Source organism: Monodelphis domestica, chromosome 7, assembly GCF_027887165.1.
Source record: "Monodelphis domestica isolate mMonDom1 chromosome 7, mMonDom1.pri, whole genome shotgun sequence".
In the NCBI taxonomy this organism is placed as follows: Eukaryota; Metazoa; Chordata; class Mammalia; order Didelphimorphia; family Didelphidae; genus Monodelphis; species Monodelphis domestica.
The window spans coordinates 135,760,667-135,786,299 of NC_077233.1; the positions used below are offsets into that span (position 1 = coordinate 135,760,667).

At 44.1% G+C, this 25,633-nt stretch overlaps 1 protein-coding gene across 12 annotated transcripts; it reads right to left on the reverse strand.

Annotated features, from left to right (window-relative positions):
* Positions 1–124: 124 nt before the first annotated feature.
* Positions 125–25,414, reverse strand: ATXN2L (ataxin 2 like). 12 transcript variants are annotated; one of them, XR_470356.2, is made up of 24 exons: positions 24,368–25,414; positions 22,478–22,514; positions 22,228–22,284; positions 22,077–22,148; positions 21,508–21,658; positions 20,975–21,099; positions 20,653–20,744; positions 20,249–20,449; positions 19,806–19,987; positions 19,564–19,671; positions 19,065–19,256; positions 18,883–18,954; positions 18,530–18,600; positions 18,003–18,307; positions 17,817–17,886; positions 17,289–17,435; positions 17,074–17,146; positions 16,712–16,899; positions 16,392–16,521; positions 16,175–16,296; positions 15,751–15,963; positions 15,224–15,413; positions 4,710–4,840; positions 125–859 (listed from the first exon to the last, which is right to left on the reverse strand). XR_470356.2 is itself a non-coding variant. In XM_007499454.2 (23 exons), exons 1-23 carry the CDS (start codon positions 24,655–24,657, stop codon positions 798–800), a joined length of 3,150 nt encoding a protein of 1,049 aa, XP_007499516.1. In that variant the 5' UTR covers positions 24,658–25,414; the 3' UTR covers positions 125–797. The 12 variants fall into 12 exon arrangements, 9 of the variants coding, with proteins under 9 accessions (XP_007499516.1, XP_007499515.1, XP_007499519.1 ...); XR_470355.2 differs by having other exon boundaries at positions 125–862; XR_470357.2 differs by lacking the exon at positions 125–859 and adding an exon at positions 2,404–4,061.
* Positions 25,415–25,633: the final 219 nt, after the last annotated feature.

Genomic DNA, 25,633 nt, shown 5'->3' on the forward strand with positions numbered 1-25,633 from the left:
TGTGATGCCATTATTTGTTAGTCGATAATTTTGAAAATTGCTTAGAAGTGAACCAGTGTCATTGCTAATACATAGATTTGTGAAGAGCCATCAGTTCCCTTCTATATAGAGAGAAACAGACTCATGAAACAGAAATGGCTGACCTTTATTTGTAGAGTGCAAGTTTAAAATTTTACTGGCAGTTTTGAGTGTGGAGAACTTATAGGGCCATATTGGTAAACCTATGGCACTTGTGCTGGAAAGGGTTGCCCTCCCTCTCCAGGTACACCTGAGGACATTCCTCACTTCCCCCACCTCTCTGCTCAGCAGCTCAATGGGAGTGCTTCCTCCCTCCCCTGTCTGGGATAAAGGGGTGGCTCACATGCCTTGAGGGTACTGTTTGGGTACTGTCTCTAAAAGGTTCACCATCACTGTAGGTTATTGAAATTTCATCCACCCAAGCACATCAGCACTTTCTTTAGAATGTATATCCTTAGTTACCTGGAGGTGCTGAAGCCCCAGGACCAGCTCCAAGGCTGGCTTTTAGTCAGTTCATTAAACCACACTGATTGATATGCTTTTATGGTTTAAAAAGCAGTGTATATTAATTATTGAATTTGATCCTCACATGGTTCAATAAATATAAAAGGTCTACTATGTGCCAGACATTGTGCTTATAATAAGCCCATGGCACGTAAATAAAAAGACTGTTCTTGTCCTCAAGAGAGCTTATAGTCTAATGGGGAAAGGGCAACTGAGAGGGTTGAGAAGATGTTAAAAGTATCAAAAACTGAGTCAATCAGCATGGTGGTGAGATTTCAGATGATCAGCTTATCCTGAGTGAGGCATGATGTTCCCTTGGACTCGAAACCAAGCAGAGCTGCTGATAGAAAAAGGAGAGTTACTACAGTGATCCTGAGGTGGGCACTACATGTTAACCTTTACAGCAAGAAGAAACAGTCCAGTGAAATGCCATGGCAGTGGTCAGAGGTAGTAGGTGTGACTCATCTTAGGGCTTCTAAATTCCCAAGGGCAGAGCTCCTGCCACTCTCCTTGGCTGCCTCTTTGCTTGAAATAAAGGCCTGCAACTCAGGGCTGAGGATTAGTGCTTGAAGCCAGTCATCAAACCTTGAACTTTCTTCCAGGTTCACAGGTGTGAGATGAAAGGTAGTGATCTTTGGATGATATTAGATTACTAGATGGTATCAAATGACTAGATTTCTTCCATAAATTAATAAGCTGAGGAATTTCTAAGAGTGAGCTGGTTCCTGAAGCATCTTTAAGGGTTAGTAGGCTTATAAAGTTAAGAGCTAGAAAGAATATCAAGGGCTTTCTGGGCCAACTCCTTCATTTTACAGAAGAAACTGATGCTGAGAGAAATTATTTGACCATGGGAGAGAATTCAGAAGTGAGATTCAAACTGGGTTTTCCTGACTCAAGTCAGGTCTACTACCTGTACCACTACTCTTCCACTTTAATTCCAGAAAGTCCTATAAGGGGAAAGAGGATAAGCTATTGGGTTTCTGAGGGTAGGTGAAGGATAGAGCCCCCAAGCAAAATCCAGTGTCTCACTTCCAGCCTCCCTTAACTTTGGGATTCTGATAGAACCTGTGAATAGAGGGGCTTATGGTGGTGCTGAAGGGTAGTTTTGGGGACTCCCAGAGGGAGGGAATTTTTTTTTCCTGGGTCAGCTAAATATGTTTAATATCACAATGATAATGGAATGAAGGATTAAAGCCCAAGAGCAAAATAAGGTGAATCTAGTATGACTCCTCTGAATAGTATTGAGGGGTGCCCCCCCTTCCTGTGGCATTCCATCGAGAGGGCAAAATGGTCCCACATATCCTTTGGCTATTTTCTTGGGTGAGGACTTGTTCTTGAACTTACTGAACAGCTTTAGTTGTCTAATAATGGATTTCTATATTTCAAGTCTTTGAGTCATTCATTAAAGACCTAATTTTAGTGCAAGTCTAGTAAGTGGCCAGTAGATTACAAACATGGACAAGACAGCTCTTCTAACTTGAGGCGAGTTGGGGAGCAGCAGAGAGGTAAGCTAGATATGCACAATTTTACATTTGGGGTTCACCTAGGTTTATGGTATGAGGTAGTTGTCTAACCCAGGAACCTTGTTTCCTGGACTCTTCTAAAACAGTCTGGCAAAGCTTATAGACCCCTGAATAATGGCTTTAAAGATGGAAAATTAAAGAAAAAATAAGGGTGTAAGATACATGACAAAATTTTAAGTTCAGGAAGATGGGGTTAAAGAACCTCTGGTCTAAACCTTTTTGATAGACTTGCTTGTCCAGTTTTCTCAGCATTATTTTGGTCAGATGAGTCCTTACCCCAGTAGGTACCCAGTTACAGTATTTGGGTTTATCAATACACTGTAGGGAACTATTTTTCTATATGCATGTCTGACATAAATTCATGGTGTATAATCTCTTTAATATTACATAGCATTTTGCTGATATTTAATATTTTTTGCATCAATATTCAGAAGAGAGGTAAGGGTTGGGCAATTGCGGTTAAGTGATTTGTGTAGGGTCCCACAATAGGAAGTATCTGATAGATTTGAATCTGTCTCCTCCTGATTCCAGGTCCGGCACTATCTACTTTGCCCAACTAGAACTCTCTTGTAAAAATCGTGGGTTTTTTCCTGTGGCTGTGTTCAGTTTTTTTCCGATTAAGCATGCACATAAACTATCCATAATAGAGCCCAAATAAGAATGTAAGAGCTGTGAAAGCCAGTGTGACAGAGAGGTGGTCAGAAAGTCAGAACCATTTGGGCTCAAGTTCTGCCTTAGGCACAGGTTAACTGCGTGGCCTTGGGCAAGTCCCTTAACCTCCTACTGCTCTCTAAGCAACTTAAAGCTCCAAGATGCAGATTAAGGGGCTGACCTGAATTGGGAAAAAGGAGTCCCCTCTAGGGGAAGCTCCCTGTATCTATTAGTCACAAGTCCAGTCTTTATCCTTTAGAGTCAGAGAAGATACAAAGTATTTTGAGAATTCTTAGCTTCTGGTTATGGATTTGGGGGTATGAACTAGGGAGTATTACTTCAAAGAGATGAAATCAAGTGAGGACATTTGAGGTGGAGAAATAAACCAGAAATCACAAGATGTATAAACATTTTAGCTGGGAGCTTAAAGGTCTATTTAAATGAATAATGGGAGTTGGGGTTGGAAAGGCAAAATTTGTAGGGGTCAGATAATGGGGGCTGTGAAAACTTGACCAAAAATTTCAGACTTTATACTTTAATATCATGTTTCTAAAGTTTTCAAAACTTTCCTCCTCACAATGTTGTGACATAGGTACCGTGAACAGTGTTTCTCAAATAAACTGATGAGGTGAGCTACAAAGGTAACACTAAGTGTATCAGAAAGGGTCTTGAGCTCAGGTCTTCTGACTCCTAAAGCCAGTCATTGCCCTTTCCATTCCACCACCACTTTAGGCCTTGGAGAGCTCCTGGAGGTTTCTGATCAGAGGAGACATGAGATCAGAGCTGTGTTTGAGAATGAAACCCATGGATGGATAGGAGAGTGAATAGATTCAGAGAATGATGTTGGAGGTAGGGAAACCAACTGGGAGGAATGTGCAGTAACTCAAAAGATAATGGTCTTAATTTCATTTTAGGAGGGGGGAGGGAGTAGCCTATCATCAAGAAGACAGGGCCTTACAAATAATATTTCTGTGTGAATTTTATGTGCTACTGGCCCAGGAGTGGAGGCCAAAGGAAGCTCTCTAATAATAGAATCCTCAAGTATGAAATACCTATTACCCAGCTGGGGTAGTAGGGTGATGTCTGGGAAGAAAGGCCCTGTTGTACTTCATATCAATAGTGAAATCCTGAGCCTGAGGCCTCCAGCTTAGCTTCACATCCTTTTAAGCATGGTCTCAGGAAATGACTACAAATCCCATGAGGCCACGGTGGGGGTGGGGCAGTTTCCCTGGCGATGCATTGTGGGACCTGGTAGCCGTCCTGACCCTGGAACTTTGGTCTTCAGGCTTCTTCCGGGTACCTCGCTCAGCCGAAAAACTTGGAAACCTCTCCAATCTAGTTTTTGCTCGCCTTTACATGATGTCACTTCCGGATAGAGGCACGGGAGGTTGTTACCTCTAATGCCTTGTGACCTTTCCACCTCAACTGCAAAGTATGTCTCGTTCCTTTTCACTCCTGCGGTCCCCTCCCCCGCTTCTCGTCGCGATGGCAGCGACCCATCGCGACCAGACCCCAGTGGTTAGAAAAGCAGGGCGGGGCGGGAAGAGGCCGAGTGTCCCCTAGATCCCAGGACAGAGCAGAACCGATGGGAGGACTGGGAGAGTCAGCTGAGGAAAGAGGGACATGGAGGGGGGAGGATCCAGGGACCCCGGGGAGTGATGGAGGGCCCGGGAGAGAGGAGGCAAGGTTGGATACCCAGAAAGGAAAAGGGAGGGGGGGAGGGGCCCGTCGAATGACACGGGGGTAGGGAGTGGGGCACAGCATGGGACGGGACTAGGGTTAGAGGAAGAAAAGGAAAGTCATAAAAAGGGTTATAGGAGGAAGGGGAATGAAGGGGCCTATGAAATGGGCAAATGAGCAACAGGGAATGCAGGGCCCGCCTAGAAAAGGGCACAAAGGAACCCTGCCAAGCTGGTGAAGTCAGGAAGTGAGTGTTGAGGGGCAGTAGGGCATCAGTACACAAGTGTTTATAGCCCTCAGTGACCAGGGGAGTGCACGGCACATAGCTGGTACCTAGTAAATGCTTGCTTGCTTGATCTCATTTACTCTAGTAGTTGGTTCCCTTTACTTCTCAGTCTTCCAGTGCTGCCAATTTGCTGCACAACTTTTTTGAAGTGGTTAAGGAAATGTTCCAGATCCCAAACCTGGTCAAGGTCAGTGAAAATGAGGGATTGAGAAAAAGGTAAAACTTGGAGATGTCTTTTCCACGTCTCCTACCAGCCCCTGTAAGAAGCTGGCTTTTATTCTCAGTTGTCTTTATAATGACCAGTTTTTCTATGCAGGTCCAGCTCCAGGTAGAAGCCCTTCCCACTCTTAACCATTTAAAGAACCTTGCTGTAGCAGCCAAGAAGACTTGTGAGGGACAAACTCCCACATTAATGTTGGCACCACTGGCCACATGATAATATTCCAAGACTACAATGTGCTGACAGTAGCCATCACCAAAAATGCTGGAGGAAGGGAAGTTGAGAAGTAGCATTAGCTATCTAGTTATGTGTAGGAACTGTGCCTAGCACTTTACAAATATCCCATTTGATCTTCACAACATCCCTGTGAGGTGGGAGCTGATAATACCCCATTTTATAGTCAAGGAAACTTGAGGCAGACAAGAGGCTAAATGACTTGCCCAAGGTCACACAGCTAGTGTCTGAATTCAAGTCTTCCTGACTTGATAGTTCAGTGCTCTATCTCCACTGTGCCACCAAGCTGCAATGCTTTGGGCCCTTAGCAAGGGTAGAAATAAATCACAATCAGTTGAGATATTGTAAAGTGGTATTGATGGAGGCTGTCCTGTGAGGCTAGGAACCAATTTGAAACCAAGGCACTGTGGGTATAGTCAGAACCCCATTTTCTAGCACTGCAATGGCAGAGTAAGTTAGTCAGGAGGGGACAGTGTACTTACCACCTATGGGACTCATATTCCCTCCCTTCAACTGTCTCTTTCCCTCTGGTTCCAAGTTCTAGCAGAGCCATTCCACACATTGTTTACACTGACTGTCCAGGGATCCTATGTCAAAGTGAGGGGGACCCACCTAGGCAACACCAGGCATTGAGGTGGCTGATGGAACCGAGAGCTCTGTATCTGGGGAAGATACAGAGGCGTCATAGTTGTAATCTGGGGTACTGGTAAGAAAAGAGTAGGAAAAAGAAGTTAGAAATGTGAAGAAGGAAATGGGGGAAATAGTGGGGGGAAAGGACTGATCACACTGCATCTCTTGGAGGGACAGGCAGATTTGAAAGCCAAAAGGGATTGGCATGCTTAACCATTATCTCCAGAAGCCCCATCTTGGATACCAGGCACTACATCCTGGTGGTGGCAGGCAGATCTGGCCCCATTCCTCTTACAAACACGCACCTTCCCAGATAGGTGCCTCTTGCAAGAAGGGCTTTATTAAAAGATCTATCTTGGGGGGGGGGGGGGGGGGACTGGTGGGGATGGTCTAGAGAAAGTAAGTCTTTAAGGGACACCAAGTAGGAGCAGAGCCCGAGGTAGTGCATGGATTCATTGAGGGGAATAGTCAGGATCATTCCTACATGGAATTTAAAATTTTCACTAAAGTAATATGTAAACCTTGTAATGGGAGCAGAGTGATAGGAAGCACATGATGGTGTTTGTGAACAAGGCAGATGCTGTCCAGAACAGTGAGATGGTAGGAGCTAATAGAACTAGAAAACAAGGCAGCTGCTTACTGAGTTTGGCTATGATGGGGTGAAGACTCCTGTCCTTGGTTCTGTCCTCTGTGCCCTGGGACTCCCTCCCCCCATTGTTTCATGGAATTAATCTGCTTTAAGAATACTTTTGAGGGGATGGTAACAGAAAACAACTCCATTACATGGTGGCTCTACTGTCAGCAACACTGTCAAGAGATAAACCTGAGCTGAACTTGGGTTCAAGTCACATGGGAATGTGGCTGGAAGATTATATATCACCCTCCCTGCTATGGCTGCTCTGTACCATCTTCATTCCCTTTCTTATCTTCCTTGGTGACCTCCCATCAGCATGCCAACCCCCAATTCCAAATTATTTCAATTCCAGGGTATGGCACAAAAGTGATGGGAGCTCTGGAGGAACCATAAGGAGAATGGGTTCCTGTGCCACAAAAATATATGCTCTATGCTCACTCACAGGTCAAGCCCATAATCAACACAACATATCTCTGCTCACATTAGACTGAGACCTTATTCTCCCAGCCTCCTCCCCCCACTCACCCTCTGCTTTTTGCTTCCCAACAGCATTACTGTTACTAGAAGAGGTGATTACACACCTTACTTTTTCTGAAAAAACCCAAGTGATGGGGCAGAGGGATGCCAACTGTGTTCCTTATTTTTCCAGTTCACGTTCTGGGCAAGGCATTAGTGGCTGCCCCAAGACAGTTATGTTCTCTCCCATGTATGTTTAGTACAGTTCACTATCCTAATGCCTGGAATATCTAGTACACACTTAAGTATTTCTTGATTGATCCCTTCTACCTCCAAAACCTATCTGTTTAAAAGTAAGACAAATGTATGGGGTGGAGGAATGGTATGTATGTTGATAATTAAGGCTATATATCTGGGTTATGGAATTTGTCCCACTAGACATTCTTCCACATAACACACATATCCCCAATGAGTTGTGGTTAGGAAATTTGCTCTAGGTTAGAAGGGCAAAATTTCTAAATCAAACTCCCACTTTCCCTCTAGATATCCCTTTCTAAGGAAGACTTGAATCTTAAAGTTAAGGATCTCCAAGCAATGTTATATCAGATATGACTTAAGACAGAGACTGTGTGTGATATGTTGTGGCTGCCCTTTCCCTCATAACTGGCTTAAAGATAAGCAGCTCAAGTTTAAGAAATAAGAAACTGTCCATAAGACTTTACTGCCATCCCTAGAAAGATATAATGGGAAGCAAATGGATGAAGTCAACTTGCAAAGAGGCCATTTCATTTTTTTAAGGTTAGTTAGATCACTATCTGAGCAACCACTTAGTCCTTTGCAACTCTCATCTATGGGTTTCTGTAAATTTATCCAATATTCTGAAAGCTTTTTCTTACTCTTGGGATTACCTGCAATTCAAAGTCATAGTTGTCATTCTGGATATTCTCAAGCAAATCCAAATAAAAAAGAAAGCCTTGGTTACCTAGCCATGTGAGGTGTGAATTTTAGGTTTCTACTCAACAAAATCAAGAACTGCCAGGATAGTAAAAAACCACTTGGACATGCACACATGCACCCCACTCCAACCAATAATCTGTTTTGATACAAGATGCATACTTTGCTTCCTACCTCCTCTTTGGGAGGAATATGAAGCCAACTTCTAAATCACAAGCTAAGCTTCTGAAAACTAGTTCAAGTATGAAAAGGGAAATAGGCATATCACTTGAAGGGCATGTATACAGTATGAGAGAACATGTCTAGAACTACCTAAATCCTATTTTGCCTTATTGAGAATGGCAGAAAAAAAATTACTTTAAAAGTTACAAGGCTGTTTACCAGACCTCTAAAAATTTTATTTTGGACCACTAGGTGAAGTATTGGGAAGGTGTTCTCAGAAATACTATGGTTAGTTTTTGTGAGAACAGAAGAGGTTCCAATTTTTGAAACTGCATATGATGGCGAATCCTGGATGGTCTAATTTATATAGAAACACAATGAAAGAAAAGCAGAATTGTCTGTTCTTGTCCCTTTTCTGCTTCCTTTCTCTAATCCTTTGTGCCAAGTCTGATTTTTGCCCTCTTCTGTCATGTCAATTGCTCTTCTCATTCTTTTTTATACCTGTCACATTCCCTTTCCTCCAGACCTAGTTTTCTGGTTCTCCTCTTCTGTATTCCTTTTTGGTCAATCCATCTCTCATACTTGATCATCATATCATACCATCCAATTGTGGATGTACCCTTATGAAGCCATTGTCCTGGGCCTTCTCTCTCTACCCCCACTTATGAAGAATAACTCCCAGATTTATATGCCCAATCTCCGTGTCACTCTAGGTCCAAACTTCCCTCTTTCTGAAAAGGGAACCACTAACCTTCTAGGCACCTACATTCACAACCTACAATCATCCTTAACTGACTCAATTCATATCTAATTAGTCACTGTCACCTCTTACCTGGACTTTTAAAATAGTTTCTTTGGATTCCTTGTTTCCACATAAGGTAACAGTGATATCTTAAAAGTACAGGTTTAATCATGTCACTCTTAAGCTCAAACTCCAGTAAAATTTGCCTTCTTGCAGTTTCTCACATTGACACACACATTTCTGGGTTTTCACACAAACTTGTCCCTCTTGCCTGGAATATGCTGTATTTCCTTAGCTTTGCTTCTTAGAATTCCTAGTTTACATTCAAAGCTGGGCTCAGAAGTCACCTCCTGAATGAGACTGATACTCCCTCTTCTCCCTCAAATGCTTTGTATTTTTGTTTATATGCTCTTGTGTGTCTCCTGTAAGCTGTGAGCAGGAATTGTTTCATTTTTTCTTTCTTTGTATTCCTTAGTGTCCATCACATTGCTGGTACTTAGTTGAAAGGATACTCAATTTTTAATGAAAACTCAAGACCATGTTTTTGGATAAATTACTGATCCAGTGTCCTCATCCTTAAAAATAAGGGGACTGAATTTGGAGTAATGCTAGGATGGCTATACTCCTTTTCCCCAAAGATCTCACTGCTAAGGTACATAACCATATGGAAGTCAAAGACAAAAGATCAGTTAAATCCAAAGTAATACATAGCAGCACCTTTTGTTGTATCGAAATTGTGGCATATGAATATAATGAAACATTACTCTGAACAAGACAAATGAATCATGACCTATAGAAAGATATAAACTGATGCTTGTGAAATAAGCATAACCAGAAAAATAACACACAATAACCAAAATATAAGTGTAAAGTACAAACAACACTAGTGGTAAAGGTCTAAGGGCATGGAATACTACATATATAGTCAGATAGTTTTGTGATTTAGCCGAACCCACTTTTTTAAATGTTAAAGATACTTTTTTTTTAAACCTTTACCCTTTGTCTTAGTTATTGATACTAAGTATTGAGTCTTAAGACAGAAGAGCAGTAAGGGCTAGGTATTCAGGGTTCAGTGGCTTGCCCAGGGTCACACAGCTAGGAAGTGTCAGAGGCCATATTTGAACCCCAAGTCCTCCTGACTCCAAGCATGGCCTCCATTGTACTACCCTAGCTGCCCTAGGTAGAAATACATTCAGAAATTAAGATGATATAAAATCCCAACAAAAAAGTTTCATTTTTTTAAAAAGAGGAATTTTAAAGTAAGTACTTACTTTAAAATAAATAAAACAACAAATTTATAAATGACATATAGATTTAAGGGAGAGCTAGGTATTTCAATATAGAAAGTGACAGAAGTGGGAATCAAATTAACATGCTTGAATAATGGGTGAAAGTTAATTAGGCCCAAATGTCAAATCTTACAACTCAAAAATATCCCTTCTTGTGAGGACGAAAGTAGGCACTGCTACAAATTTTAGGGAAGGCATGGACCTGTGATTTTATTGGCATAGAGAAATCCCTGGTGAGGATCCCTCTACCAGGGCAGGCTGGTACATTCTATAACTTAATTTTTTCCAAGAGAACTGACTAGAGTTCAAACTCTTTGTGTGTTAGAACCAGATGAAAATGTAACCTAAGAATGTTTAACAAAACAAAAATACAATGTAACAATGTTAACTTGTGGTTTTCTACATGAACATGTTTCTATTGGAATTTGACACCTCCATTTGAACCAAAATATGTAAAGATTTAAGTGATTTACCTGTCCAGAAGTCCCTCCCACAGCCACAATGTATATCAGAGATGGTTCTCAAACTCAAGTTTTTCTGGCTTTGTGGTTGACCCTCTGACCACTACTCCAGTAATCTCTTATTTGGTAAAGCAAGTGAAGATGTAAACACTCAAGGACAGAGTGTGTTCTTTTTTGTATCTTCCTCTTCTACAGCACAAAACAGGTGCTCAATGAAATGTGGTTAACTGAACACTCACATTCTGTCCCAATTACTAGCTATACTTGCTCTCTAAGGTTCACAAAGTCCTTTTTTCCAATAATGACCCTTGGAGATAATTATTCCCATTTTACCAATAAAGAAACCAAGGTCCAAAAAAGGCAAAGTGATTTAACTTCAATGACAGGAGCAATCATAAACTGCCTACTATGGGGCATTGTCTTCGAATTGAGAATTAAGACAAAAAAAGTCCCTACTCTTATAGAACTTATATTCTATATCTTGCAAAGATCACAATTAGCAAAAAAACAATATAATGAAAGAGATGGCATATGATGTAAACAATTCAATCATAAACTATTTTAACTAACCAAAAATGGGAAATAAGCAACAGAAATATTGACATCGATTATAATACAAAAGTTTAGCTAATGCAGATTGCTAAGTGCCCAGAAAATCCCATAATCAGCAAACATTTTAGCTGTCAAGAAATCATTCAAAGGCAGAAGTGTTAAAAATAATGGATGATGGGCAGCTAAATGGTGCAGTTGATAAGAGTGAGACCTGGAGACAGGAGGTCCTGGGTTCAAACGTGACCATATAGCTAGCTACTTCTTAGCTGTGGGACCCTTGACAGGTCATTTAACCCCAACTGCCTGGCCTTTACTACTTCTACCTTAGAACCAATAATACTGATTCTAAGATAAAAAGGGTTAAAAAAAATAACGGATGAATATGAACACTATTTTTTCTCAGAAGAAAACCTATTTAAAGAAAACCTTGCAAGAAATCCAAGTAAACCAAGTCATCCCAAGAGTATTTAAGGACAAAAATGGGATAAACAACAAATAGAAGAAAAATTAAAAGTTTTGAAAATGGTTGAACAAATTTTCTTCCATTAAGGACAGTGGGACCATCAAGCACTTGGTCCCTGATATCACACTCCCAAGATGTGTTTATAGCATGAAAAAAGTCTTTATTAAGCGCTTAATATTTCCAAACTATACAGAGAAGAGAAAGCACTTTAAAAGAACCGAGCCAGGGAAAACAGCCAGAATGAACCCATGCTAGAGGTGTCTGAAGAGTGAGGGTGTGAAGGGATCTATATACAAGGAATCTGAAGGAGAGGAAGATACCAAAGGTAAGGGGAAAATCTCAGGCACATGGAAACAACGCAAATTAATACAACCCCTCTCCCAACCCCAAGATCATAAACTAGTGACCATGACTACTCTTCTCAAATCTACAAAATAAGTTGTCTTAAACACAAAATGAAGTCATCCTAAATGAAAACAGCTAAAATTCATTTCACAACTGAAAGATATAGAGAATGTAAAAATCTTACTGTACTTGACTAAAAACTAGAAGACTTCCAAAATTCATCTCTGCCATCCTTAAATCAAAATTCCTTGAAATCCTTCTATGATGGTTTTATTTTTCACTTTTTGTTGCAAATTATAACAATCTAGTTAAACAAAACCCTCTGATTAAATGATTAGGCAAGGGAGTTATATGTCTGTCAAATGCATTCTCCATTAGAAAAAATTGAAGAGATAAGATATGGATTAGTTAGGTTCTCCCAAATGCTTTTCTGAAGAATGACATTGGTTACAACAGAAACTGCAGAGCTTCTCAAAGAAATCTATAACCACCCAAGAATATGGTTTGACCATCTATACAGCTAAGGCTAAAGTGGACTTTGGAATATCTTGCCCAGATTATGTATGGTATGCCCATGACTTGATAACCTAGCACTTGTGCATCATGTCAGTGAACAAGTTAAGCCTAGATCTGAATTGTTGGAACATCCCATGGAATTGCCCCGTGAAAACTGTCCCAAGTGAGCACCAAATCTGATCACAGAAACAAAGGCAAAGCTTTTTTAATACTAACATGCTGCTACTTGATAGTTTTGTTGTTATGCAGTGAAAGACCAAATAAAAATGAGCATCACAACGATGGCAGTGGAATCACATGGTCATTGTGAGCAAATTGTAATATATAACCAATAAGAAACATCAAAAAAACAGGCATAAAAGATGTCATCAAATAAAAAGGAAAAAGAGACATGTATAAAGGCAGGAAGCTAGAGTGCTTTACTGGTATCTTTGGTCAAGAGAAAGCAAAAAAGACTTCTAGGACAGTGAGTGTACCTTTTGTGCTAAACTTATGGAAGGACATGGACAAGACACACACCAGGCAGATGGGTTACAGTCTGGATCAACAAAGGGAACTCCTAACTTGAGAGGTCCAGCAATGCAAAGGGGAGGGTGGGCAGAGGTAGAGGGCTGCCTTAGTTGTGTTCAGGCCCCACTATCCAAAGCATTCAGAGGAAACAATTGATCAAGAATGTTTTAAAAGAAATTCCCCTTTGGAGGCAGAAAGAACAAGTGAATGACTGAAAACTATTTTTTTGGGAGAAAGTTGGTCTCCCTATTTCACCCAGACAATGTGGTGACCATTTATGGAGTCCAATTCATTTCTTGAAGTAGCAATCATGAAACAACACAAAAATACAATCTCCACAACCAGATTCTCTCTTCAATAGAGCAAAAACCTATGTCTAGCTAGCTTTTTGTAAACATATCTTCAGAGCAATTAGTGCTTGATCCTAAAAGCTAAACCCACTCCCCCCCCTTTTGCCAGTGACTCCTGAACTCCTTCAGAATCTTGCTTCCCACTCAAATATATGAATTGTGGCACCAATTCACTTTCCAAAATATTTTACATTTTATCTTATTTGATCCACAAACCACATGATAACTACCGATTTACAAAAAATGGGACTGAGAAAAAGAATCTTGCCTAACATAGGCTGAGACTAGATGAGGCCTCTTGAACCTTAGGTTCCATTAGACAAACAACATCTAACTCTAGTGACCTAGAGCCTCACTATATAGTTATGCAGATCAGAATAAATGGTCACTCTTGCCAAGTCATAAGACATATCAAGCTGGTTCTCTTCACTCTAACTAGTGGCCCAAGAAAAAGGAAATTCTTTCATTTGGAGCGCAGCTTCATAAAATTATGAATTATAAACCAAGAGACCCTCCTAAGAAGGCTTATCAGATTAGATGCTCCAAACCCTCTGGCTACTACTTTACAGATAAGGAAACTGAGGGCCAGAAAGGTTTAATGACTGCTTAAAAGGTCACACAAGTAATGAATATAGTGCCAGAAATGGAGTCTGTACTCTAGTGCTCTCTCCACTATACCACCCTGCTTCTGTATCTGCTAGGGAGAAAAGTGCACACACAGGAGGATCAAACCAAGGAAACAGTAGACAAAATTCATTAGTGACAGCACATTTACCCTTTCCCCTCAACTTAGGGACCCTGGCCCCCCAATATCTTACCTCTGTATTTCCTTGATGCCCTGGGTCTTGTGACAGACTAGGGTTGCACCTTTGTCCTTTTCCCCAGAGAGGGAATTCCAGGCATGTTGAGTTAGTTTAAAATTTTATTTTTTTTCTGTTTTTTTTTTAAATATTTTTATGTAATAAAAAGTAAAAGTCCTTGTCAACCATCCTTGTGGGGCATCTGTCTATGTGTCTGTCTCAGGTTAATGGGAAAGAAGGGTAGGGGAGCCCAAGTCTGAGGTTATAAATAATAGAAAATAAAAGATCTTCCGTCTCCAGCGGGGATGGGAGGGAATGAAGGAGAGGGGTAGGAAGGATGGGCCAAGCAGGAACCCTCCACTCCCTCTGGACCCTGGCCCTGCCTCAAGGTCCCTCCCCACCCCACCCCCTGACCCATTCAAGGTGCTTGGTAGGAGGAGTTCCCCTACTCCCCCTGGTGGGGGGGGGTTGGGGGTGGGGAGGGGAGTGGAGGGCTAGAGAACTGGTCCGAGCTGCTGGGGGGGAAGAGACATAGGTCACTCCTCCCTCCACTCAAGGAAGTCTCTCAAGTGACGGCCAGGACCATCTTCAGTTCCCCGGGGGGTGGAAGGGGAGCTGCTGGGAGGGATGAGATTGAACTGGTTGAAGGGGAAAGAGAAGAGATCAGGAACATTAGAACCTAGCCATCTATCCCTTAGTCCAGTGCTGTCCAACTTCTTTGAAGGAGGCTACATTTATGTAAAAACAACAAACCACGGAAGTCCAATGTTAACTGGGCCTTTTGAAACACATGCCTTTTTCTCAAGTTAGTTTTAAATTTCTCACGGGCTCTTACTCCCACCTTATCAGCCTCACTCCTGTCTTAACCCTTCCTAATTTGTCATACTACTACAATTAACCACAGCTTGATAAGCCACAAGGGAGTCAGGGATATTAGGTAACAAGCCCAAGGACAGAGCAAAGAATGGAGCAACAAACTAATCAAGACTCAGGCAGCAACTATGGCCTACATACATTCAAATTAAAACATTCTGCGGACCAGATGTAGCATACAGGCAACATCAGGTAGTACCTTCCATCTCCCATTCAGTCCCACAGTTCTTTCTTGTACCAGTCTTAAATCTTACTTGCCAAATTCCCTCACTCAATTGGATTTCATGAATCCTTTCATCTACTCCCTCCCCTCTTGGATACTTTTCCCTCCCTTCCTGGAAAGGCAGGTAACCATGGCCTGTCTGCTCACCTTGGTGGTGTCCGATGTAGGTGTAGGGTGAAGGTGTGGAAGCAGAAAGAGCAGGCACGCCACTCTGGGGTACACCCCCCTGAGGTGGACCCCCATGGCTCTGGGGTGGGTGCAGCAGCATCACCTGGGGTGGGTGGGGAGCCCCAGGATGGGGGGGTGGGGCTGCTGTGATTCCAGTCTGGACATGGGCCTTCAGAAAACAAGCAAATGTGAAGACTTGACAAAGAGAAAGTCTTATTTCAGACAGTTACTAAAAATTACCAGAGGAAAAAAGATTTGTATGGGGTTTTTCATTCCAAAGCAGGTGAAATAGGAACATACTATTAAGGGAATAAAGATTTAGAAAAACTACTTATGATTTGGGAATGACTATCATGGCCTTAACAATGTGGGTCACATTAAAAGTCACAATAGGAGAGTTAGTGGGACATTCACTAAGGCTGGGAAGACTATCCTGCTGGCCATAATAATCAAGTCCTATGGGTAAATATAATAGAGTTTAGAAAGTGTTATTTTGGAATAGTTACCTGGGTAACATGGGCCATATTGGTGAAGCCGTGCGGCAGCTGCTGGTGGGCATGGATGGCATAGACTGCAGCTGGCTGAGGGAAGCTGCTCTGAGGGGACTGAGCAGAGGGTCCCGGTGGCAGAGACGGTGGTGTGCCTGTTAAGGCACCTGGATGGTATAAATTCTGTTGTGGCTGCCCACTACCCAAGTGTGGTGGCTGCCCTGCCTGATGCTATTAAAAGAAGAAAAGAGGATGAGTTCCAAAGCCAGGGAAGCAGTCAACTACTTCCATACCTAGCTCTACTTTGTGCCACCTCAAACTCTTATCCCATATGGATGGCAGATCTATTGTCCATTCCCTTTTCTTCCCAGTCCTACCCACATAATTTTTTAACCCAAGTATTTTGCCTCAACTCTTTTATTTCTTTTGCATAATGAGGCACCTGGACAGGGCTGGGGGCCGCATGCTGGGACTGCGGCTGGCTCCCAGTAGGGGTGGTGGCTGGCTGCGGCTGGTGGGCATGGAGCTGCGTGGCATGGTGTGGATAGGACTGGTGAACGGTGGCTGCAGCAGGAAAGAGGGAGAGAGAATCAGCAGAAAGAATGCATGAAAGGGCAGGGAGCTTAATCCAGGACAAAGAATCTGAAGAAAGTACTTACCATATAGGGCTTGGGGAGTGGGCTGCTCTGCTGGAGGGTACTGAGGAGTAGAAGATGAGACGATGGCCTGGGGGTGGCTGCCCGATGTCAGCATCCTCGGGTTACTCTGAAGCATTGGGGCAAAGACAGGCTAGGAGAATAGGAAAAGAAGGGAGTCTAAGGGAAGGTATTTGTTTCCTTTTCAATGCTTTCTATACCTCTGGCAAGTACCAATTTTGCATATGATCTTATCCACCCCCAAATCCTGGAGAGCCAAGAAAAAGGTGGAAAACCAACAAACAGAAAAACAAATTTCTAAGATTGGTTTCATACTCAATTACCTGTGAGGGATAGTGGGCCATGGGCTGCATCATGGTAGGCTGGCCTGGGAATTGCTGGGGATTGTAGGAAATATAGGAAGAGTATGGTGTAGCTGCCACCAAAGGGGGTCCTGCAGCTGCTGCCGCCTGCATAATAGGGGGTGCTGAGGCTGGTTGGTGCTGGTCTGAGCGTTGAGGGGGCAAGGAACCTGTAGATGAAAAGGGAGACAACTGAACTTGGGTCTTAATAGGGAAAAGGAAGTAGAAGGAAGGTTAGACAGAATATTTCTAATTTGCCAATTTCCTATTAATGACCCAATATCCCCCAATCCCATGAAAACAGCTCGTGCTGCATGGTTCAGAACTCTTTCACCAACTCTTACCTTTAGCTCCCCGGTACTTGCCCTGCTGACCAGGCACAGAGTTAGATACAGGGTATGGGTACATCTGAGGAGCCTAGAGAAATCAAAAGGACCAGGTCTATGATCTCTTCTTAAATCATCCAATCAAGGACCTTTCCTCTCAGGCAGCAGTGCCAAATCCTGAGGGTCACAGATCATATTTGCTCTCCTCCCCAAACTCTCTTTTCATTTCTTACCTGCACGGCTGGCCCCATGTGAATCTGAGGTATATAGGAGATGTACTGGGGGCTATACATCCCACTCTGGCCTGCTGTCAGCACTGGGATTGAAGGAGTTGAATGAGTCCGGGGACCTGGGGAAGTTGGGGTACTGGTTGACTTGTTCTATGACAAATAAAAGGGGAAGGGAGTTAAGGGGAAACAGTGCTACTTCCCCAACAGCTTCAAGCGCAAAGCAAGCAAATATTTGCTGTGATCCAAGCAGTGTGAGGCTAGATAAGTCTTTCAGGCCTACCAAGTTTTATGTTTTATGACTTTACTCTCTGCCCCTGTCTTTAGTCTCAATTATCCAACCCTATCTGATATGTAAACAAGTATTTTTGAAACATTCTGCTGTGATATTCCAATTTTCCCACTTTATTCATTCTCAACACTGCCTACTTCTAGGTAAGGAATAATCTTTATGAACTGTCCCCACTCTTGCCTACTGGAGAATTTTTATCCCTGTCCTCTCTCAGCTCACTTCTTTTTCTGGCCCCATCTTACCACAGACAACAGAGGCTTTGAAGGGTTGAACTCCTTGGCATTGGGGTTCAATGTAGACTTCTTCACTTGACTATGAGAGAAATATGAGATTAACAGTGAGCTTTTTATTGGTTTAACACTCTCATTCTGTCTATATTTTTCCTGAGTTCTGTCCTCTCCCTTCTCCCAAGGACCCCACCCACTTACTCAGTGACAGGTCCCTCTTCCTTGTCATCCCCCTTGCTTATGCTCCCAGGAGGACTGCCCATTTGGTTCTGCCGAGGTGCCTGGGACTGTTCTGGCCCTTCAGTCCCTCCTGTTGTGGGGAGGGACAGCTTTTCCTCCTTATCAGGTAGAGATTCTGTCTTGGAGGAGCCAGAGGACACCAAGGGTTCTGAAGTCAGCAGGCTTTCCACCTCCTTTTCCTTTCCTTTGGCTTCCACTCCACTTTCCTTGGGGCCCCGGGAGGAAAAAGGGTCCAGACTGGCCTCAGGAGAACTACTGGACTGGAGCTATAGGTAAAAAAGCAAATATTAAAGGACTTTCTTTACACTGCTCCAACCTAGCTCCCGTCTCTAAAATTCTCTTCAAAATCTCTACCTTGTCCTCTCAAGTTTTTTTTCTATATCCTATTTATGTCTTTTCATATTCCACATTTGTAGTTCCAGCCCTTCAAAATCTATTTGCCTTGTCCATATTGCACAACCCATTCCCCTCATTCTCCTAATCCTCACCTTAAACTGAGCCCCAAACTTCTTCAGTTCTTCCAACTGGTAACGTTTTTGTTCATTCTGAAGGCCAGGGGCTATAGGTGAAAAATGGAAAAGGAAGTAAGAAATCATAAGAAATTTTCTCCCCTTCTTAGAATGGCTAAATAGGATCTAAAGAGCAGAAATCAATAGAAGGAATGCAAAAGGAACTCAATAAGAAATTTTCAAATATTGGAATCAATTCCTTGTTAGCTCTCATATCCCATCTTCATTATGACTCTTGAAATATAAATGGGGGAAGGGGGGGAGACATCTAACATTCAAGGATAGGGAAAAAAACACCTAACATTCAAAGATGAAGTCAAATTAATCTTCACCTTTCCCAGCTATTCGGGCAAGTTCTGGTGGCTCCAGAGTTCTCCCAGGTTCCTTTTGGGGTAATTCTTTCCCTTAGTGAAAACAAAAAGAAAAACAGAAAAGACATACTTTATAAGATCCAACCATGGACCAAACAAGTTTTGCTCTTTTCCCTTCCCTTTGACTCCAGTCTTCCCCTTACCATCATTAGAAGCTGTAACCTTTGGGGAAGTTGGGGAAATGGGGCCAGCTCCAGGTTCCATAGAGGATGAAACTGGAGGAATGGAAGCTGTAGAGGTGGGAACTGCAGAGCCCATAGGTGGCTCAGGACAGGAAGCCGAGGCTGGGGCAGGAGCAGCTGACTTAGGGGAACGAGGCGGGTACATTCGACCAACTACAAGAAAGGGAGAAAATATTTTTGTAGTAAACAAGTCAAACAATGAATTTGGACACTCAATTAAGTATCTATGGGCAAATCACATTCCATTTTCACTTATTCAAAAAATAATCCCAAAGCCTCATAACATACACCTCTCTCCCATCCCCCCAAAACAGAATTCCTTATTATTCTATCCTCCCTCCCCTTTACTAGCATTCTTCCCATACATTTCTCTTTAATCTTATCCAGAACACTTCATAATTTAACTCCTCTTTTTTTATAACACTAAAATTTTTACTTATGTATATTTAAAGAGTCTTACCTGTAGGAGGTGGTACGGAAGTTTCTCCAGGGGGGCGGCTGCTAGGGGAAGACATAGTCTTTGCACCTCTAAGGGGCCTCTGGGCTTTGGGGGACATGCGGGAAGGACCTAAAGGTAAGAAAAATGATCTAGCAAAAAGGGCAAATAGTTACCAAGGAACAGCACTACTATTACTCTTTTGGCCCCATTGCAGTCCCACTTCCTCAATTCCCTTTTTCCCTCCCTACACATTCCTAACTTACCTCCATTGATGCCACGGGGCTCAGGACCAGGACTGGGGCCACTGCTGTCAGGGTGGTGGGGGCCACCCCGAGGAGGCAAGGAACCAATGCCAGGTCGACCACCCCTGGAGCCACTGCATCGAACTCCTCCTCTGGGGCCTCCCTCCCGCATCCTCTGAGGTAAAGGAATATATTTCCCATCCCTAGGAAAAGATGAAGTTTTAAAAATGTATTACATACATATATATTGGAAGAGTTTTATTTCCCTATTACTTACCAAGACTTTCCTATCTAAATCCTTTTTCTAATTTCATTTCTGATACTACCTAATGCCTGTTGCTGCAGTATTATGTATTCAACTTCACTCCCATTTGGTCAAACTATTAAGAACAACTATTTTCTAAGTCAGTTTCACTCTCCCACCTCTTCCCCCAACGTGGGATCCCTTAATAAAATGTCCTGACCTGGACACTAAACTGGGACTGTCACGGCCTGAGCCTTGTCGCTGCACAGAGCTGTGCTTCTCTTCCTCTGTTCGTCCATCATCATTCTCCATAGCAATACGTAAGCGGTACTGGGGACTGGACTCTATTTCTCTGGCCAGCTGGGCTGCACGGAGCTCCCGCTGACGAAACTCCTCTGAGTTGTCCTTCTCCAAGGGGACTCTAGAGGATTCCCCACCCACAGCCCATTACAACCACGATGGAGACCAAGAGAAAGATATAAAGAAACAGCAAGAAAGAAAAAAATATTTTTGTCAGTATCAAAAGTGGTGTCTAACTACCCCTCCCTTTAAGCCAGTGTTTGACCACCTCATTAGCTGCCCAACCTCCCATTTCTACCTCTGGGGGGTTGTTCAGAAACTCACGTATAAGAAGAGAGGCTACTGTCATAAGTTGTTTTTACTCCATAGTTTTCCTCATTGAACTTGAACATTTCATTAGGGTCCCATCCATTAGACTACAAAGTAAACAAGGGAGAGAAGACAGATATTAAGGTGGAAGAAAGAAGGGGAGGAAATAAATCTTCTAGCCTTGAGAAAGAACCAGTAATTGTCCATAATACCTTTTTGAGCATCATCTTAAATTAACTTCAATACTAAACTGAAACAATATGCCCACCAACCCACAACCCTGCCACCTGGATCCCTGTCCCTCAAACTCTAATAGCTCTAAAAAGATATACTATACCATATCAGATTCAAGGTCATAGTCATCACTGTTGCCATCACCTCCCTCCCAGCGCTGTAGCACCTTCTCCTTGTGTTCACCATTCACCTTTGAGTTCATGGCAATGGCAGAATCTGTGAACTTGTCTGTGGGAGTTTGAGATCAAGAATTAGAAGAGGTCCCAAAGACTTCCTTCTACCTCTTGAAAGCTCAAAAGAAAGGGAAAAATGGAGATGCCAGGTCTAAGAAAGCCAAAATCTAACACAACCCCATTCTTCTTAAACAGGTTCAAAGTAAAAAGAAGTTGGAGATAAAGTTCAGGAATAGAATATATACTATTGCTATCTCTGTTCAACATTTGGTCCTCCTCCCCATGTGTTTTGAAGACAGAAATCAGTATTAAGAAAATAAATATCCGTCTCTTTCAAAAAAACTTACAAGAAAAAACACAAAAGGAAATTATTCCCTCATGCTGCCTATTTGGACAGCAGGAAATAGAAGTCAGGAAACATTTCCCTCCTCCCAACACGTAAAGAAGTTCCCCAACATATTACCCTTAGTGGCATAATTGAAGTCAACATTTCGGAAGTGGACCATCATCACGTCACTTGGCTTAAACACCATGGTATCCACGATGTCCTCTCGACGGGGACCACCTGCTGGCTCAGGAGCCTTCCTATGAACTGCATCCACTGCTAGCTCAAACTGTAAGACCACCCCCAAGGCCTCAGGTCAGTACTAGAGAAGGTAAATCCAGCCTAAGATTTCCTCAGAGAAGTAGGAAACTTGCAGTGGTATCCCCTCCCCTCTTCCTAGCTCCTTCCAAAATATTTCCTATTTCCTACCTCGCATTCTCTACCTAATACCAACCATACGCTTTATATAATTTTAATAACTAAAAGGAATCATGTTAAGAGTTATTTCAATATGGAAAGGCCTATCTGCTCAGCACCAACATTTTTTCAAAGTAATAATGCTTATTACAAAGAAATATAAAACAATTATAACAAGCAATGCTAGACTGGGAAGCATTATGTAGAATGGTAGTGTTTTTAAGACTAACTGCATTGCTTTTCTCTTATACCTCCCCATTCCAACTTTCTTTGAGCTAATGAATGCTTACCTTTGAACTCAGAGTCTTGAAAATACCTTCATATGTGGTACCATTTTTCACCTTTACATCACAAGTGGAGCCCTGGCAGAAACATCAACAATTAAAAGAATTCACACTTATCTCAGTTCTCATCTAATCACCTTAGAAGAGAGGTACATACCACAACAGCAGTAAGGAAGTGAAGCATCCTAGAATTATTATAGACACCCTCAAATACCTGAAAATAACATGGAAGTGACAATGAGTAAAAGGGCAGACAAATACCATGTATCCTATCCTACCCCTAACCTTTCCTTACATCCTCACCTCCCTTATCCAAGGAATTTTCTTACCAACCCATTTTCTTAACCATTCCATCTGTTCCCACTACCTTTTACATCCCTGAATTTAACCACTGGAAAGGCACTCACAGGTGATGGTGGGGGCCCCTTTCCTGTGCTCTGTCCCCTATAAGAGAAAACAGCAAAGACACTTAAGTTATTTAAATCTGCCCAACTCTCTTGTACAGCCCTACTTACAAAAGGTCAGGAATGTTTAACGTAATATAAACCAAAGAAGGTCTCCTTTATAGAAGGAAAGTAACAAAGAAAGGCTAGATGAGAGATGTCGCTGTGCCTTTTCAGGACCCGGGGGAATGAAAGCCCACAAATCAATGAAGACTTCAGGTTTGTCCTCATCTTAAAGAGACACAGAACTAGGAGAGTAAGATATATTATTTACACCTCAAAGCCTATGGCCTAATTCTCTGTCCAAACTATTTTATGGAATAAGCGATTAACAGCCAATCTTCCTGCAGTTCTCCCAAAAGTCAAGGGAAAAGAGATAAGGTCTTAAAACACCAACAAGAACAAGGAGCCTATGGTCAAACAAACCAAGCACATGGAGTCCATCCAAGGCTGGTCGGTATAAACCCTAGAGAAACCAAAGGCACCTTTAGCAAGCCCCCTAAGTTACTCAATGAAGACAATTACCTCCACCCCTCTGAAAAGCCCCATTACCCATTCTGGGGAGAACTAACCGCCGTTGATACCAGGGTCCTCACAGGCTGATGTAACTGGCCGTTGGGGGGAGGGGGGGGCCGTTTGGCGGGGTGAGGGGACCGCGCAGACGCAGACACTATCCACAGGGAGGCCTCACCCATTCAGCGCTTGCGCACTAAAGCCCTCAGGCTGCCTTCACACTCGTTCGCCTTCCTGCCCCCAGAGCGCCTGCGTACAGCCTCAATAAACTCCACGAGAGAGATGTGTGGTCCGCCGAGCTCCCACCCCCGCCCTGACCTTAGAAACAGCCAGATGAATATTGGACCAGACCCCGCGGTTACAGTTATTCTCTAAGCTGCCGGGAGCGCGGTACTAACACCCTGTCATAAGACGGCACCTTCTTCACGCGCACGTACTGGGGTGCGCGCGCGCACAGGGGGTTATACAGGGTCTGCAGTTCCCGGGGGGGGGGGGGGGGGGAGGCGGAGGCGCAGCCTACTTCTTCTCTACCCATTGGCCCAACTGCGGACTCCACGCCCCCCCCATTGGCTATAGCTAGGGACCCCCTTCCCGCCTCTTTCTACCCATTGGCTGAGCTTTGGGACCGCGAGACCCTTCACATCAATCGAGCCGGGGACCCTACTCACCTTTACCTCCCTTCCTTACTCCCCCAGCCCCCATTGATGAACCCCCTACATCACTCTCTCTCTCACACACACACACACATTCACTCTCTAGCTTCCACAGAGTCTGGCACCTTAACCTCTTAGGCCGGGGATGGGGGTATTCCATCCTGCCCAGTCTATCCCTTCCCGTCTAGAGGAGGCAAAGAATTCCCAACCAATTATCTCGCTAAGGCTAGGCTCCCTTTCTCGAGCAACCTGCTTTTCTCCAAAAGCACCACCCCCTCCCCTTTATGCCCCACCATTTAGCCTGACTTAGGGACCCCCTCTTCCCCAAATGGGATCAAATGATGGATCCCCCACCCTGCATTGGCTCAACTCGGGGACCCCATCTCCTCTACTGGCCAGACTATAGGGGCACACGCCGCTTCCTCTTTCATGCCCATTGGCTGAGTCCAAGAGCCCCTGCTGAACCCCTCCTAAAAGTTGGACCAGGGACCCTTACTGTTGCTCCCCCCGACACAACTGCAGCCCACCGCCCAAACTTGGACACTGTCTCCCTCTGAAAGTGGCCCAGTCAAGGGACTCCGCGGGCTTTCCTTCCCGCCCCTTGTTGGTAGACAGACATTTACCAACATGCAGGGGGCCCTCGGCCGTCCCACATCCCGTCATCCCCCCATGTCCAGCCCCTCTTCACCTGGTACTGCCAGTAGCAGCGCCCCCGGGCCGCTCCTGATGCTGATGTGTTGGCGGCTGTGGCGGCAGAACCCCCTCACCTCCCCGGCGGATCCCACTGCCTCCAGCAGGAGGAGGCCCTAGGCCCGGGGAAGCAGCAGTGGGCGGCCCCGGGGCCGAAGCAGAGGCTGGAGTCCCCCCGAGGCTTCCGTTGGGGGGGCTGGTACCCCCGGGAGGCCGGCGTGCTGGTGCCGGTTGCTGGATGGGTGTCTGCTGGGGCTGAGATGGCTGAGGCGGCTGCGGCTTCAACATGGTGGCGGCGTCCGGAAGGGGAGTTGGGGGGGGGGTAGGACTGGGCTGAGGCCGGGCCCGCCCGAGCGCGCGGGGAGTGAAGGGGGTTGGGGAGAAGGGGCGCCGCCGTTAGCGGGTGGGGGGGCCGATGTGTGAGGGATACAAGGAGGCGGCGGCGCGAGAAGGCGCCGCGAGGCGGAAGGGGGATCTCGCGGGCTTGAGGAAAGCGAGAGAGAGGGCGCGAGCCGGCGCGCGTGCGCGAAAGGAACAGTTCGAGAGGGAGGGGGGTTGGGGCAGAGTGCGCGCGCGCGCGTGTAAAAACCCCTGGGATCGAGGGAGAGAAGAGACGCGTACTCCAACCCAGGCGATTAGCCCTAGGCTAAGAAGAGCTAGCAAAGAAAGGTGAATCTCGCGCTCCTAGGACACTGGGAAGACTCGGAATAGGAAATGGAAGGGGAAGATGAAGGAAGCGAAGGGCGCACGCGCGTAAGGTATTAGAGTCCCTAGCGCCCCGTGACCACCCGCCCGCCGCAGCCGTCGCTTGACAATGAGCGTGTGAAGTACCGAGGGAGGGGCAAGAAAGGAGACAAGCTATGGGCAGCCACTACGCATGTGCAATTTTCCTGCCTAGTAGAGCCACAGCCGCATGTGAAACGTCACAGTACAACCGAGCAATCCCGGATCCCTCCGCCTTACCGGAACTCATATAGGACTCGGTTTAAGGGCAAAAAGATCCGGGGATAGTACTGACATTTCCTATGCAGTAAGGAGCTCACGTTTATTTGTTCACCCATGGTTTATGTTTATTTAGGATTTTGCGTTCTGACTCTTCGACTGTTTTATTCTCGCTAACAACTACATCTTGGATAAATTAAAGAAGATAAAACTATTTTTTAAAAGTTTTTTTCTTTATTAACAGCTCCAATGAAAAAAGGAGTGATGAGGTTGTCTCGAAGCTACTGGTTAAAAGGTGGTTGGATCTGTTATAAGGGCAGTT